At 39.7% G+C, this 16,957-nt stretch overlaps 1 protein-coding gene across 1 annotated transcript in view; it reads right to left on the bottom strand.

Moving 5' to 3' along the window:
• The window catches only part of FRK (fyn related Src family tyrosine kinase), a 98,587-nt gene that overhangs the window by 26,881 nt on the left and 54,749 nt on the right, over window positions 1–16,957 (bottom strand). The window contains exon 2 of the mRNA XM_021693431.1: window positions 16,744–16,865. Coding sequence (XP_021549106.1) covers window positions 16,744–16,865 — 122 coding nt within the window. The remainder of the gene's footprint in view (window positions 1–16,743; window positions 16,866–16,957) is intronic.

The following is a 16,957-nucleotide window of genomic DNA, read 5'->3' as shown; positions in this document are numbered from 1 at the left end:
TCAGTGCTTTTTTATGTAATATTTTATTTAATCCTGCTAACAACCCTGAGGGAATGTTCATCACATTACAGAGGAGAAACTAAAGTGTATAGAGTGATTAAGTAATTTGCCCCTGGATACAAAGCAGATAAATATTAGTGCTTTGATTCAAAAGCAGGTGATGAAACTCTGAATCCCACAGTCTTACACCAACTGATCCTTACACCAACTGTCTCCCTCGACTGCCAAACAGTATTTTCAGGCAGTTCCCAAAAGGCAGTGCTCACAGCTCTGGAAGCGAGTAAATGTATTGCTACTCTTGAATCATGAGGTGATGATGCTTCTGCAGATAAGCCTTATTTCTGCAACTGACATCTTTTAAAGGGAAACATAGGTTGAACATCCCTCCTTGAAACATTGTACCCCATCTAATACCATGATTCTAATTTCTCACTCTCACTGTGCTTCAGGCTTCTCCACCTCCATCTGCTCCTTCAACATTGGTTCAGACCCGGGACATCACATAATCTGTCACAACCCGTTTTGGGTGTTACTGCAGACATTCAGCTTCCGATGACTATAATGAATATTGGTGACTCCCTGTGCAATGATGCCCTCTCTCCTGCCTTCTAGATCCCTCAGGCACCTCAAATGTACCAAATCAAAATTTTAATTCCCATGATCTTACTCCCCAAGTTTCCTCCCCGCTGGAATACTCTATATCTCAGTGAATGGCACTGCCATCCTGAAACCCAGTTAAACTAGAGGTTTTGGGGTCACCCTGGTTTCCTCTCTCCTCCAGAATTCTCATCTCTGACTGAGCATTACGCCTGCCAGTCTATACTCCCCACCACCACCACCTTGGGAAGTGCCCCTCAATTTCTCTCCCGGACTATTGCAGTAAGCTCAGATACTGCTTTCCCTGACCCCAGCATCACTGTCCTTCTGCCACACTCACCCAAATAGTCTTCTAAAACCTAAATCTGAACTCGTCATTCTCCTCTTGAAAGCTCTTCCAGTGTTTCCCATTGCCTAAGTTCAGACACCTCGAGACAGTTCTCTGCTGCACCCTGTCTTCAAGGTTTAAACACTTATCTTAGTTTCCTAAATGCACTATGCAGTTTCCCGTTTCTGTGCATTTGTACAAACTGTAAACTCCAACTAGAATGCCATTCTACTTATGTATTCGAGACAGATTCTTTTTTCAGGGCCCAGCCCAGGCATCTCCTCCTCTGTTAAGCCTCCTGGTCTAAGCAAGCGAAGTGGCTCACTTGGTCCTTCGGATCTCACTGTACATTGACTTCTGCTATTGAATTCATTCCACAGTGTTGCCCCCATATATTGTTGGGGAGCAAGAATTCCTATCCCCTCAAAGGTCCTTCTAGGACTAAGAACCAAATTGACATGAGACAGATTAACAGGAGAAAAACAAATTTAATATAAGCCTACATATGGGGAATTCACACACACATGGAAATTCCAAAGACAGCGAAGCTAAATGAGGTATATATGTCATTCTGAACTAAAGAGAAGGGGGTAGGGGTCTGGGATTTCAGAGGAAAGAAATGTACTTCACGGGGTTCTAAGAAGAGCAGATGTTTAGTAATTAGATGTTTGCCCTGCCATACAGATGGGTCAGACAGATAAAATGTATCTTTGTTAATAACCCATATTCTGAAAAGGCCCTAATTTAGATTCTTCTGTGTGCTTAAGGGAGGGACAAAAGTTTCTCTTGAGCTTGCAGAGTCTCAGGTGCCTTCAGCTCAAAATAATCCACATGCCAAAGTGGCACACTCAGGGCGGGGGGGAGGGGAGGACCTGTCCTGAACCCCTTCAATACTTACGGTGCACCTCTTCTACTGGATTCTGAGCCCTTCAATTGCATTTATTTATATAAGGCATGTCAATGAATCATTCTTTCTTGGCCTTTGCCATGGCTTCCAATAGGTGTAACATCCTTCCCCAACTCACTGACTTAGCACGTAGCTATGTGATTCCTTTGGTGTGGGGGCAAACACACCTATGCCACATCCTAGCAGAAGCTTTAAATAGTCGGAATAGTTTGCCCTCCTCTTCTTTGCTCTGTCCCCATCTTCTGCTCTCCACCCTGAGAGTGCCCTGTCCCAGACAGCCGCTGGGCTCCCCCAGCCTGAGTCCCAGAATGAAAGCTACATGGCGCTGAACCTAGGCCTGGTACCACGGACAGAGCCTCGCCAAGCACAATCAAATTTACTCATGCAAATGAGTAAACCACCAAATTTCAGGGGCAAAAACTAGCTTTAAAGAAAGCAGCATGATTTCTGAGTAATATTTAAAAGAGGTCAAAAGATCCAATTTTGAAGGTAGCTACACCTTGCTCATACCTACTTGTGTTACCTTGGCCAAGTAACTTCTATCTGACCTCCAATTCCTTCAATTATAAAATGAGTGTTTGGACTAGATGATCCTAAAGTCCTTTTCAGTTCAAATTCTCTAATTCTACTGTTCTAGCAAGGAGCTTTACAGTAATAAATATAGTCATTGCAACATTTGAATGTGGTGGAGAAAAATTATGATTTCTACTTCCTGAAGGAGAAAACTAAGACACAAACAGTTAGATGAAATGTGAAAATCCTGGGGGTACGGCATTGTGACAGAGGCCCACCCAGGGAAATGTGGCGGGTTATACATATTTATATATGATGGTAAACATGCTTGATACTTGAGATTCTACCCTATTCACTGGGCATCCCTCCCACTCTTGAAAGCAGCTTCATTATTATACCTAATCCTTGTTTTTTACAACCTAAATTACCAAAACTAGCAAAACAAAATGCTGAAACTACACCACAAATTTCAAAGAGAAAAGAATAAAGCCAGTATCTTCTTAGGTTCATCCCACACAGCAATTAACATAGTTTCACGGTCCCTTTGTTATGCCTAGACAGCAAGCTGCCATGATGGGCCAAATAGTCTGAGGGCTCATTATTGCTCCGGTTTGAATGCTAATGACAATGGCAAATATATTGCTTGCATTGTGCCAGGCAATGTCCTAAGTACTTTTCCTGTACTATATTAACTCATCTAATCCAAAGAACAGCACCAAGACATAGATACCATATATTTTTTAAGATTTTATTTATTTGAGAGAGAGAGTATGAGCCATGATGGGGGGTGGGGGCAGCGGGAAGCAGACTCCCCACTCCCCACTGAGCAGGGAGTCCTATGCGAGGCTGGATCCCAGGACTCCCAGATCATGACCTGAGCAGAAGGCAGACGCTTAACTGAGCCACCCAGGTGCGCTGGTAGATACTATTTTTAATCATCATTTTGCTGAAGAGGGAACTGAGGCACAGGGAGGCTGAGTGATTTGCCCAAAGCCACACTGTATAAGAGGAAGAATCCAAACCCAAACAACGAGGCTACAGAGCTCATAATCATAAACTGTAATACTTTTAATGGGAGAATCCAACTAAAGCTCTGATGACCTCATCTTCCCAGCCTAGATTTTCTTAGCATAAAATTCTGCTTCCAGATTTCTTTCAAACTGCCATTGTAAGAAGCAATTCTCATTTCTACTCCAATCCATCATTTTTCTGTATAGTAAAACAAAGTGTTTTCCTTGATTTCAACTATTTGCTTACTCTTGTAGAAACCAGAGTAACACAGCACATCTACAGATATCTTTCCTATATAAGCGTGTCTTTTATATTTAGTTGGCACTTCTCTCCCACTGCCAACTAGAGTGTACACTTGATGAGGGCAGAGACTGTTTGCCATTGTAGCTCAGCCCTCTGAATACTAACTGCACATAATGGGCATTAAACAAGTATTGACTGAATGAATGAATGAATGAATGGATGGATGAATCACAAGTTCCTGAAGGCCTGGATTATCATTTTGTTTAGGATTATACACATAAGAGATAAATCGAAAATGATGCTTACTAAAATTATATAAAAATAGGAATATAATTTTCATTTTTCTCCTTTAATGCTTTTGCCTCCTCCATATTTTACTTCTAGCAAAACATTTTTTAAAGCATCTGAAGGTGATAAGGAGCTAGTTCTGCAGAGAGAAGGGATTTAAAGAAAGTTCCTGTCCTGCTAACACAAATAGAAAAATAAATTTAGTACCTGCCACGCATAGGCTTTTAAGACAACAGAATACTTTTTCAGATTGTAGCTCCTGTGCCAAAGTTTCTAATAACATAATGCAAAGCACGTTTCTAAAATGCATTAGAAATGACTCCGTGATTGATGCGATGCTGATAAATAGTTATAAAGTAGCTAATATGCATATATCATTTTAAATACATAGTTTAAAATTAGAGCTATTAATTTATTAAACTGGACTGTATTTATTTCACTCACTTACTACATCATGAACACATTTTGTGTAACTATCACCACATAGTAACTAGATATCTTCATCATTAAGAAAATTTAAACTTTGGTCAATTTTTTGACATGAATAAAGTAAAATTACTGCAGTAGGATGTGTTTCCATTTACAGCACAGGCTGCTGAAGATATTTTAAAATTGCAAACTTGTTTTCAACTAAAATCAGATATTCCTTCCCTTCCCATAAATTAATGGGTCATGAAACCTAAAAACAAAAACAAAACAAAAATCTCCTGTATTTTCTGTAATGGCATGTTATCTCCTGACGTGCCACAAGAGGGAGCAAAGCCCCAAAGCAAGGGTCTGATTGAAAGCCCTCCAACGACCCATAGTTGTAAAGAGTGTAAGCAGAAAGTAGAAGCCAGCATAGTGTTTTGGTTTTAAAAGAAAGATAGACATAAAGCATTCAGCATTGTAGACAGGGTCTCTGTTTGTATAAACACTGTGTGAAATATGCTGGTTAGGTTTCTTCAGGATTCTTTCTACAGGATTCTTTCAAATATTCTTTTGCCACTTAAGAGTAACTAAAAGAAATCGTTTAGATGCTTAATTTAAGAATCAGGCAACCTTGAAATGCAAACATTTAGTTATTCCCTGAAGTATAAACTGGACGAGAATGCTCAAGACAAGAATGCTCAGTGGAAAAGAGGAAGAATTAAAAGGCCTGTGGGTCACTGACTCATTTCCAGAGCCAAGATTAACTTCCTGTTCGATCCAAAACTCAACATCACACCTTCTCAAATGTTCTTCTCTTTGCCTCCTGCTGTCTTCCACTGCTCAACTTTTCTTTTGATCTTTCCCCTTTGTCCCAGTTTGAGATCATTAAGTTTATATGTTATCTGGGTCCAAGATCTAGAGAGACCTGGGTTCAAATCTCAGTTCGGGCACTGGCTTGCTATTCAAAAATAAAACTCATATTGACTTGATCATGATCAACATTTATAATATATACAGTCTACTACCTTGATAGTTATTCAAGCATACAGGTAGTAATGGATGAATGATTTACAGATCTCTACTTTGTCAAAGTGCTCAAAATAATTCCCATTTTCATCTAAGGAGCATCTGATTTTTTTCAAAGTAAGAAAGGTTCTTAACAATGGCCATTATCTGAACAAAAAAAATTAATTTTGTGCACACTATTTTCCACTTACTTCTACTCACTATTAGGTAGTGTTGACTGTTGTCTCATTGCCTGTAATGCCCTCCCTTCTTTTTTTTTTAAGATTTTATTTATTTATTTGACAGAGAGAGACAGCAAGAGAGGGAACACAAGCAGGGGGAGTGGGAGAGGGAGAAGCAGGCTTCCCGCGGAGCAGGGAGCCAGATGCGGGGCTCGATCCCATGACCCTGGGATCATGACCTGAGCTGAAGGCAGGTGCTTTACGACTGAACCACCCAGGTACCCTGATTGCCTCCCTTCTAAATCCAGGAAATAATTGTTCTCTTCTCTGGGTGCTAAATGCACTTTGCATATAAGTGCTTTATATGCATAATAATCAAATGCTTGTTATAGTGTGAGCTAGTTGTTTATACAATTATGCCACATAACATACACAAAAGAAAGGTTCATGATGAATGGGTGAATGAATAAATCAACGAATAAATGATTAAAAATAGTTCAAAATAAATATTCCTCCCAATATTTTTTAAAATTGCTTTTCTATATAAAGAAAAGTGAAGGGCACCTGAATGGCTCAGTCAGTTAAATGTCCAACTCTTGATTTTGGCTCAGGTCATGATCTCAGGGGCCTGGAATCAAGCCTCTTAGCAGGGAGTCTGCTTGTCTCTCAGTCCCTCTGCGCCTCCCCGCCCCTGGCTCTCTCTCTTTCACTCTCTCTCTCAAATAAATAAATCAATCTTTAAAAAAAAAAGAAGAAAAAAGTGAGGCAAGAAAAAAATTAGTAGCAAACTCTTCAAATGATTCAACGTTTAGTAAACAAACATCTATCAAAAAAATTTTCTACATGCAAGACACTGTGCTAAGTCCTGAGTACTTTGCTCATTTCAGAAAGTAAAAAAAAAAAAAAAAAAACGGTTAGGAAGAGGGGAAGTTCAAGGGATGGTCATGTAATAGCTGGTGTTCACCTTGTAGGAAGCACAGTTTGACTACAGAGAATAGGAAAGATTAGGCTGGGAGACGGCCTTGAGCAGTACTATAAAGGGCTGAAATGTCAAGGTAGATAAAAATTTATGGGGTATGCAAAGGAGAGTTATCAAAAGCTTTGACTCTTCTAGATAAAAGAGATTAATGAGATACAATATCCAAATGCAACGCATAATCCTTTACTGCATCAAAACACAAATAAATAAACAAAGAGCTAGCAGGGACATTAGGAGAGATTTGAGTATATACTCTATAATAGATAATATTGTTCCATCAGTGTGAAATTTCTTGAGTTTAATAATGGTATTATGGTAATGTAAAAGTATGTCCTTATTCCTAGGACATACATACTAATACTAAAGTTTTTAAAGGTGAAGTAACATGATATCTGCAACTTTTATATAAATGTCTATATAAAGAGACATATATCAATATATGAATGATGAAGAGAAGATAAATGTCACAAAGTATTAAAACTGGTGAATTGGAGTGAAGGTATACAGTTACCTTTTTAACTTTATCAAAAAGATTCGGGGGAAAAAGACTTGATATTGTGGGTTTTTATTTATTTATTTTTTAGTCTTTCATCAGTGGTGAATTTTTCTTTTTTTTTTAAATGTTTATATTGAGTTTTGGTGTGGGAAAAGAAGGGTGTGGAAAAGAATTCTAAAACCAACTCAATTTTCATTCTTTTGAAATTATTTTTTTCCTGGATGCTCACAGAATTCTTCATTTACCCCAATACTAAATTATTCTGAAAAGACACACTAGGTACGGATCTTTTTACATGCAACAATGTGAGTCCTTTTAATCGACAAGCACAGATTTTCTTTTTTAACTCAAGAAAGTTTTCTTCTACTACATATTTAACTGTTGCTTCCAATTAATTATTCTTATAAATGTAAAGAAAAGTCTCCTGTTTGCACATTATCTGCCCTCACAAATTTTCACGTTTTTCTTCTGTGTCTGAGAGCATCTCAAGTCTCTCTTTACATCCCTAAGGTGACAACTTTGCTGTCTGCTATCTCCATCTTTTGCCTTTTTGTGCTGCTTTTTATGCCTAATTTCTTGGAATTTGTATTTTCTTGAATTTTATAACTGCAAATCAAATGCTTTCAAACATTTTCTTCTGTTCCTTTTAGTGAATATGTCTCCAAAGGATGAGTTTTCTGTACATCTTCAGCTTACCATTTATCATCTCTTATACTAGGATTTTTTTCCCAAACCACATCTTACAGAAAAAGAAATGATTCTCTAATCAAGTGGTTTGGGAAACTCTGGGTTGAAAAGTTAAGTTTCTTTGGTATAGGACTTTTAAGACTTTCATGTGCTTTGTCGAGTCAGGGCAGAGGCAATGAGGTGTTCTTCAAATGCATTTAACCCCTAAACCTGTTCTATGGGTCATTTTCAGCTTATCAAAGACTTAACGTGCTGAAACATAAGTTGGGAAAGTTTGTTATTGAGTATACAGAATCTCATTACTTCTATTTTCCCCCCATTATACTCAATGAAAAGAAACTTGGCATTTCAAAAAAAAAAAACATATGCACAGGTCCTCCTCTCCATCCAGTTGAATAAGCGTACATTTCCTTCTCTTAGTGCATGCACAGCAGGGCTGCTAACGCACCCAGCTTCTGAGCATATTGCCAGTGTTCAGCAACTGTTCAGCCCCCATGGCTTTGCTGGAAGAAAGGTGGATCTTCTACCCCCTGGCACACCTGCTGACAGTAAGGAACAGAATTCAGTCCTTGCTATGGACTGATGCTTGTCTCCTCCTCAGAGTCATCTGCTGAGGCCCCAATCCCCAGTATGATGGTATTAGGAAGTGGGCCTTTGGGAGGTGCTTAGGTGTGGATGAGGCCATGAAGGTGGAAGCTCATGCAGGGATAGGGCCCTTCTAAGGAGAGGAAGAGACCAGAGCTCACATGCGATGTCTTTCTCTCTGCCATGCGAGGATATAGCAAGAAGGCAGCCAGCTACAAACCAGGAACACTGGTCTGTGGTACTTTGTGATAGCATATCAAACCAAGACAGTAATGCTGAGTTGTTTGTTCAACCAGAAGAATGCATGAAAAACACAATTACAAGAGAGAAGAGTTCTCATTTCTCTCTTTCTATAAGGTTAAATTCACCTAGTTTGCAGCACACTATCATTGCCTGTCAACTTCCATCTGTATAACATTTACTGTGCGGGAAGTGGCTGTCTCACTTGGATGCAGAGAAGGAGGGGGCAACCAATGGATGCCAAGGGAAGACCCAAACCACTAAGTCATTCCACTCAGGACAGCAGTGGCTGCCTGGTTTCCTGGTAGCAGCATATCCTGCCTCAGAAACACACACTGAGCACAGGTCAAACCATCCCCCCTTCTTCTTTATGATTAGATGTGAAAGTCAAAATTCCAGCCACTTCTATGTCAGTTCATCTACATTCACACTGAAGTGGGGAGAATATCTACCCAGAGTCTAACAAATCATCCATGGACAGACTCCATTTACAGAGCTGCTCTGATTCTGTATCTCTTATGTATGTTCTTTTTTAAAAAATATTTTATTTATTTATTTGAGAGAGAGAACGAGCATGAGTGTGGGGCGGAGGGGAGTAAGAGGGAGAAGCAGGTTCCCCGATGAGCAGTGAGCACAAAGCAGGATTCCATTCCAGGACCCAGAGGTCATGACTGAGCCAAAGTCAGCTGCTTAACGGACTGAGCCACCCAGGTGCCCCTCTTATGTATATTCTTGAATATAAAACCGGAGGATGCTAGCTCAAATAATTTCAGCTAGCCACTATTTCCAACTAGAAGTACAAAATGGGACAAAATGTAAATAATCAGTTTAATCTGGCAACTAATAAAATGAAAAAAATAACAGCATGGAATACATCATGAATTACAAAAAGGTAGCAGTTCCCCCGACCTCCACATGACTTATCAACTCCCCACTTATTTATTTAATATCTGGAATTTATTATTGTAACATTACATTCAAAAAGCAATAATAATTTGCATCATTTCTTTTTTGTGTTTTCCTCCAAATAGCTCAAAATATTCATACAGAAAGGTTTTTTTTTTTAATAAATAAAACAAGGTAAGCAAAACCAGAAACAAAAATTAAGATGAATTAGTATGTGGTGTTCAGAGACAAATGAAAGAAGAAGAAAAAAAATAGAAGCAAGCCCCTAAAGAATACTGTGGCTTCTAGAAATGTTAGTCATAGATTTTCAATAAGAGAGAAGATTTTTCCATGAGCCAGTGCCCTAGAGAAAATGTTCTTTGCCTGTGCATCTGTGTATGTATACATACAGACAGAAACACAGATATATGTACTACATAATAAAATGTTTATTTAACTTTATAGAGTACTTAAAACATTTGAAATATAATTTATCAGTAGTAATGTTAAGAAAAAGAAATGTTAAGAAATGCCCTAACTCACAAAAAAAGCCACTTGTTATTATAGGCAATGATATTTGCAATTAAGTTGAATACAACTAAATTATGACTTTAATTAAAAGGCATTTTCTAAGATGGCACCAACATATTTAAAATTTAATACATTTTATATGAGATACTGGAGTTATTAACATAAAAATTTCTTTCTGCAGCATGTGCACTTTTTGAAAAGCAAAACATCTTTAACCAATATCAAAATGGTCCCAGAATCCATAGAAATTTCATGGCATAATAAATTCAAGGAGCAATTTTTTCCAATCATTTAATACCGGCTCCTACTTGAGATACACAATTGTATCTACATTCATGGTTTACGGTAATAGAACTGTTGACACACTCTTGTGGCCACTATGTCCACATTAATTTTAAACGAAGAATGAATGGATGGCTCAGGGGACTGGTATGAAACACACGGACTCTTGCTGTTGGGCCAGCAACAGATGAGCATGAATCAGCAGATCTCAAGATGTCTGGGCGTAATAATGGTATCTCAGTGGTCAGTGGAAGTGAGTTTGGGTCTAAACCCTGTGCCAGGCAGACAGACAGAGGCCATATACTACAAGTGATGTCCTTTTCCAATTTGATCTTGTCTACAAAAGTCTCATTACCTGGAAACAACTAACCTGTCAAGGTGAGAAATAGTCTGTCTAAAATAAGCCTGAAGCCCCGCAAATAGGATTATTTGTGATCTTGCATGGTCCAGACTTCAGAGGTGTAAGAAAGTGACAATGGCCTTACTTATCTCTGCTCCTGGTGGACTGTAGGGTAAAGAGGTCAGTGTTTGAGCATCTGCTGGCTTTACAAATGATACGGTAACTGTGGAGATAGAGAGGAAGAAAGTAACAGAAGCAAAACATGTGTGTGTCTTCTGCCCAAGGAGTTTATAATCTAGTTTGAGAAGCACATTTTTACCTACAGTGAAAGAGGTGCTCATAAATATAAATGAAATCTTGGAATATGAAAGTTCGATGTGAAGGGCAGACACAAGGTCAACATGAAAGGGTGAGCATCTTCCCTGACGAAGCTGCTGTTCTCATTAGCCTTTGAGTTACCCTCAGAATTAATTTATAAGACATGCAGAAATATTTACAGAGTTGTATCACTTTGTATCCATGGTATCACTCAGGTTAATCATCCATATTATTCAGAAAGTTGCTTCAGATAACTCTGGCCACTTTCAAGCGTCAAAGCTACCCTCAATGAGCAAACACATAGTCGCCCCAGCCAAGGGCCTTTAATGAAAGTGATATCGGGCGCCTGGGTGGCTCAGTTGGTTAAGCGACTGCCTTTGGCTCAGGTCATGATCCTGGAGTCCCGGGATCGAGTCCCGCATCGGGCTCCCTGCTCGGCAGGGAGTCTGCTTCTCCCTCTGACCCTCCCCCCTCTCATGTGCTCTCTCTCATTCTCTCTCAAATAAATAAATAAAATCTTAAAAAAAAAAAAAAGAAAGTGATAGCTTTCCTATAAGACACTTCTACCCTTTGTGCATACTTTAATCAAGGGCAATCTATTACTTGGAAGGGCAAAAAGTGATTTGGTTCCAATTATCTCTATTTACTTTAAAATTAAAATATGTCGCTACAGAGGCCCATCTTATATTCTTAAGAAGGGACTTCACAGCAATCACAAACTATCATAAGTGCATATTCCATGGGACAGACATGTTCACTGTAATGGAAATTTATCATAGTAAGTACTCTGCTCAAATTCAGCAGAAACAAGTCAAAAAAAAAGAGAGAGAGAGAGAGATAATGGCTACTTGTATGTTCACCATATGTGCATTGCCTCAAACATCTCTAAGCGTTCTTGCCTTGGTCTTTTCTCCTCTCCCACTTAAGCCATCTCCTCCTATATTTCTCATCTTGACACTATCCCCCCCTCACTCAAGTCAGAGATTCGAGAGTCATCCTAGATTCTGCGTCCCGATAGTACCCCACTTCTGATCAGCCACCAACTCCTTTCAGTTCCATTTTCTAATTATTTCTCACCTCCCTTTCCTACTCTCTCTTGCCATACGTCTGCCCTGGTTCAGGCTGTCATCTGTGGAGATAAGCAGGACTCTCTAGTGAAGAACCCTAGGAGTTCATTCTTGATTGTGTGGCAAGGACCCACTGGGCCTGTTTCACTGTCACCCTCTATCGGGAGGAGGGGCTGCACCTAAACTCCACTTCCAAGAGATCCCATGGTTTCCTTGGATGAAAAAGGAGCTGCAGTTTCCACCATGCCCAAAGCCCATACATGGTGAGATTTCCAAACAACCTGGCAAATAGTTGATATCCAAGCCCAGACTGCTCAGCACCAAGACAAAGCTGCTGTTGCGAGTCCTCGGGCAATTCCCACACTTGCCCCATAAGAAAAGCTGAGCAACAGAGGGGCCTTGTGGCTTCTGGGGCTGCCCTGTGCCTGAGCGGAGCCTCAGTGGGACCAGCTGAGCTTGGGTCCCGTTGCCCCTCTGTGCGGAATGCTGATGAACTCTGCCACCTTGCACCTGCGATTTCAAACAGTGACAAGTGATGCCACTGTGTTTGCCTGTCACTCCTCCTCAGACAATTACCTGTAAACCTCGTCCCTTCTCCACATGCTCTCGAAGGTCAGACCAGGTCACTTTCTGCCTAAAACTTGCCCCTGTAGAACAAGGTCCAAATCCCTCACATGGTATACAAGGCCCTAAACGGTGTAGCTCCAACTTTCCTTTCCAGGCTCATTTTCTACTATTCCTTCTCTCCTCTCCTCAACTCCATCCCCACTACACATGCACACACACACACACACACATACACACACACACCCCACAGACATACAACCCTGTGCACTTGCCTTCCCACACTGCTACCTGGCAACAGAAATTGGCCAGAACACAAATGCTTCCTCCTCTGTGAAACCTCTTTGCCCTCCTCCTTAGAGACTGGGTCCCTGCCCCCACCGCCTCTCACTAGAAAGCTTATTATCTTCCTAAAGACTGGCTGGGTCCAGGGACTGTGCCCTGCTGTCTTCACTGCGCTTCACCTAGCAAAGGCCTGGCCCATGGTAGGCACCCGAATGTTTGTTGAAGAAATAAGCAAATGTATAAATAAATGATGTCAACTCCTGAATGCATCTCCTTGAATACTGCTGAGGAGCTTGTTTGCCTCGTGTCCTCAATGTCGTCATTTTTCAACTATCTTCAATCTGTTACCGCTTGCTCTTGAAAGGGTTTCACTGAGGACTAATCTGGAATTCCCTCTACTACTCTGGAGGCTTTTGTATGCAGAGTTGCCTAAAGTAAAATTACAATGTGCAATGCAGAATCTCTTCTGAAAAACCTACCTGCAGCTCAGTTTTAGCCCTCAAAGTGTATTTTCTTTAAAGTGTATTTTAAACAATAATATAAATGTGTATAGAACTCAAACATCAACTTAGTATTAATGGTAATAACAATAATGACTGTCTTTAAAGGACTTGATTGAAGTCAAAAAATAGCCAAACAAGCTGACATGCAATCAAAATTTTATATTTTTTATCAGAAAAACAATTCACTACCAGTGACAAATAACAGTAGGGCTACTAAAACTACCTGTCAGGCATCAAAGACAGATTCTCTGGCTACCACATATAATATGCAGTATCCAAAAGTGCTGCTGGAATTCACAGCTAATTAATGTCTTGCCGTTATGAGAAGTGTCATGGCTCTAACTCTCTTTCCAGATCTACTCAGACCTCAGAAGAGCCAACACAACAAGGATCACAACAGGCCAATTAGCACCCACCCCAACCTTGGGCTGCTGCTTCTCCAGCCCGCCCCAGCATCAATAAATCATGCTCCATCATGAAGCTCTTCTGACAGCTGCAAGCCAATGCCACCCAAGGAATAAAAACAATACTTCTAAGGAAAATGCATGTGGGAAAGACAGGGATAGAAAAGGGGTATTATTTGCCTTCCTTTGGCAGCACACAAGTCAGCAAAATGGAAGACCATCAATTCAGACTGATTAAGGGGACAACTGCGCTAAGAAATAAATCCATGGTATATCTGAAGATCCTCAATGGTAATCAACAGTCAGCAGTTGGGCTGTTTGTTGGTGTATTTGTTTGTTTTAATGTGGACATACTGAAGACCTTTTTCCTTCCATTTTTCTCTTGGATCACCCTCCTTCTGGCTAATAAGAAAATTTTCCTTTCAGTAGAATATAATGGTCTGCATTTACTTTGTCCCCCAGTGAATACACAGCAATCAGATAATTTGTTTGAAAGACTCTAAATCATTTGACTTCCTTCAAAAAGAATATATAATGATATGCTGGTTTCCAAGCAAGGCCTACAAAGCTTCCTAAATCCATAAGCAAGCGCTAGAGTATTCTCAGCACATAAAAACCAATATCCTTATAATTTTGTTCTAAGCCTGTAAAGCTGTTTTGTTCCATAATATTCTACTTAGAAAGTGTTCAGAACAGTCACTGCAGCCTGGGCATTATTCAAACAGATAAATCAAGCAATTCTACTTTTAGTTTGTTTTCCTCATGGAAATCTTCTTCTCTATGTTTAATGCTAATCTAAAACATATAACCTAGCTCTTAGCTAAATAATGATTACCTAATTTTGCATATAAGTATTGGGAAAGCCAAATAAACAAACATGGATGCATTTAAATTAGGAATTCTCTTCTATCTCTTATCATTAAGCATAGAGATTTCCCAAAAGACTCGTTTTTCTTCCTCTGAGTATAATATTCTCATGGAAATCTTCAAATATTTATCTATAAGGATGTTCACTGCATCATACTTTATTAGCAGCAAGATAGCTAAAAATAATGAAAATACATAAAACATGAAATAGATTAAATGATGAATTACCCATACAATGGAAGGTTATGTGGTTTCTAAAAATAATGATGTAGAAGAATATGAAAGGACATGCAAAATTGTTCACAGGACACTGAGAGACAGAATAAGAAAAATGCAGCCTAGATCCACTGTGTGTGTGTGCACACACAAATATGTGTGTGTGTATATACAAATATAGATATGCATATATACACATATCTATATTTACTTTTTTTCCTTACAAGATGATCTCCATTTATTTTCTGAATATGAGTGTGTGTTTGTTTAAATAAATATACTTACAGGTGAAGCACAGAAAAAAAGCTTGCCAGGAAAGGTATTTCGATATTAAAAATATATCTTCAGAAGGTGATAATTTTTATTCTTCTTTGAGCTTCTCTATTTATATAACAATGTCATGATCAGAAAAAAGTTATTAGATCTAATAAAATATTCATGTATGTCACCTGGGTGTGTACAGGTGTGCCCTGGTATGAAGTCACAGGCTGATGGGGCATCAACTCTAATTGGCGAATGCCCATCCTGTATCAGTCATTGTATTTTATTATCACCTTGGGTATAAGCAAGATTAGAAAGGTCAGTGGCACATCATACTGGAGCACATTTCAAAAATGGTAATCAGAACAGCATCCTCTAAGGAGGGGTGGATTGAAGCCAAACAATTTGAGAACACCATATTAACTTGGTGCAGGATGAGGCAGGGGCTGAAGGATGGAGCCTCTGAAAAAAGGTGCTTCAACACCTCTGCCCTTAATCCTTTCCAGCTCCCATCCATCTGCCCCGATATTTGGACTGCCTAGTGTACGTAAGACAAATGGGTCCGCAACACACACAGTCTGGCCTGAGTTCAGGTTCAATCAAAGTTCCTAGGACATGTGAGCTCAGGGCCTCCTTCCCCGGTGCACGTTGGAGGCTGTCCTGACTTCAGCTCACTGAGCCAGGCAGACAAAATAAGGTGCCTGGGCATCGTGTTTAATAAACATTTGCTGCAGGGCAACAGGGATAAAGGAAGGCAAAATCCCTTCCCCCAAGTTTATATCTAGACAGAGTGCACGCTTTAAAGGGGATAATAGCACACAATGCGCCTGGACAAAACAGAGGTCAGAGCAGAGTAAGGAGAGAAAGTCTCACATGACAGATGGTCTGGATGGTCTTGAAGAAAGGACGTTCTGTGGCCTTGCAACATACACCAAGAAACAGATTCTTTAAAGATTCCTTTATTTATTTTAGAGAGAGAGAGAGCATGAGCAGGAGGAAGGGCAGAGGGAGAGAGAGAGAATCTCAAGCAGACTCCCTGCTGAGTGTGGAGCCTGACCCAGGTTGGTGGGGGCTCCATATCATGACCCCGACATCGTGACCTGAGCCAAAACCAAGAGTTGGATGCTTAACCGACTGAGCCACCCAGGCGCCCCGAGAAACAGATTCTTGAAGGCAGAGACATGCATGTAAGCACCTGTAACTATCAAAGACAATTCTCAGGTGTATCTTCCTTCCTAAGACAATGTAAAGTAAACATGTATTTGACTCTTAGTTAGAAAACTAACTACATTTGGCTAAATTTTACACGTCATGGAGTTAACCAAATGCAATTGCATCCAGCATTTCAATTCATTTTCTATTTACCGGGCAAAGACAAATGAAATGCAAAAACTCAAACTATATTGGGGAAAGATCAATTTTGACAACAGTGTAGTTTTCACTTTTTGCTTATCATTTCCCTAGAAGGATAGTCCCTTAGGTAAGACAAAAGTGAGAAAATGCGGCCAGATCTGTATGATTGTCATTTCATATCCAGAGCGCATGTATTTGTTTACAGAGACTCCTATCCATAGATAGAAACTGCTTGCTAATTTCTCTATTACTCTTGGGTAGTTCAGATTTAATTTGGTACTTATGAAAATAAGAAATAAGGCAAATTTCAGATTAACTTGTCCATGTTCACACAGCAGGTTCATTGCTACAGACTCTCAAACCCACACTTAAATCACACAAAACAATGTCCATACCTGAAAGGGCGAAATCTCCTTTCTGGCTTTCACTTTCTCTGATTAGAAAGGCACCAGTCTGATTTTCTGAATATAATAGTTGTTTTTCTGCATCTGTTCTCTTGATTGCTCCAAAGAACCACCTAAAAAGAGACAGATGTAAACTTTAATTAACCAATCAACAGTCATTTTTTTAAGGAGCAGGAAGTTTGGCAAGAAAGCGTTCGAACGTCAG

The sequence above is a fragment of the Neomonachus schauinslandi genome, chromosome 8 (assembly GCF_002201575.2).
Source record: "Neomonachus schauinslandi chromosome 8, ASM220157v2, whole genome shotgun sequence".
Classification (NCBI taxonomy): Eukaryota; Metazoa; Chordata; class Mammalia; order Carnivora; family Phocidae; genus Neomonachus; species Neomonachus schauinslandi.
Note: the sequence above shows the minus strand (reverse complement) of the source record. Positions and strands in the feature narration are given on the sequence as shown.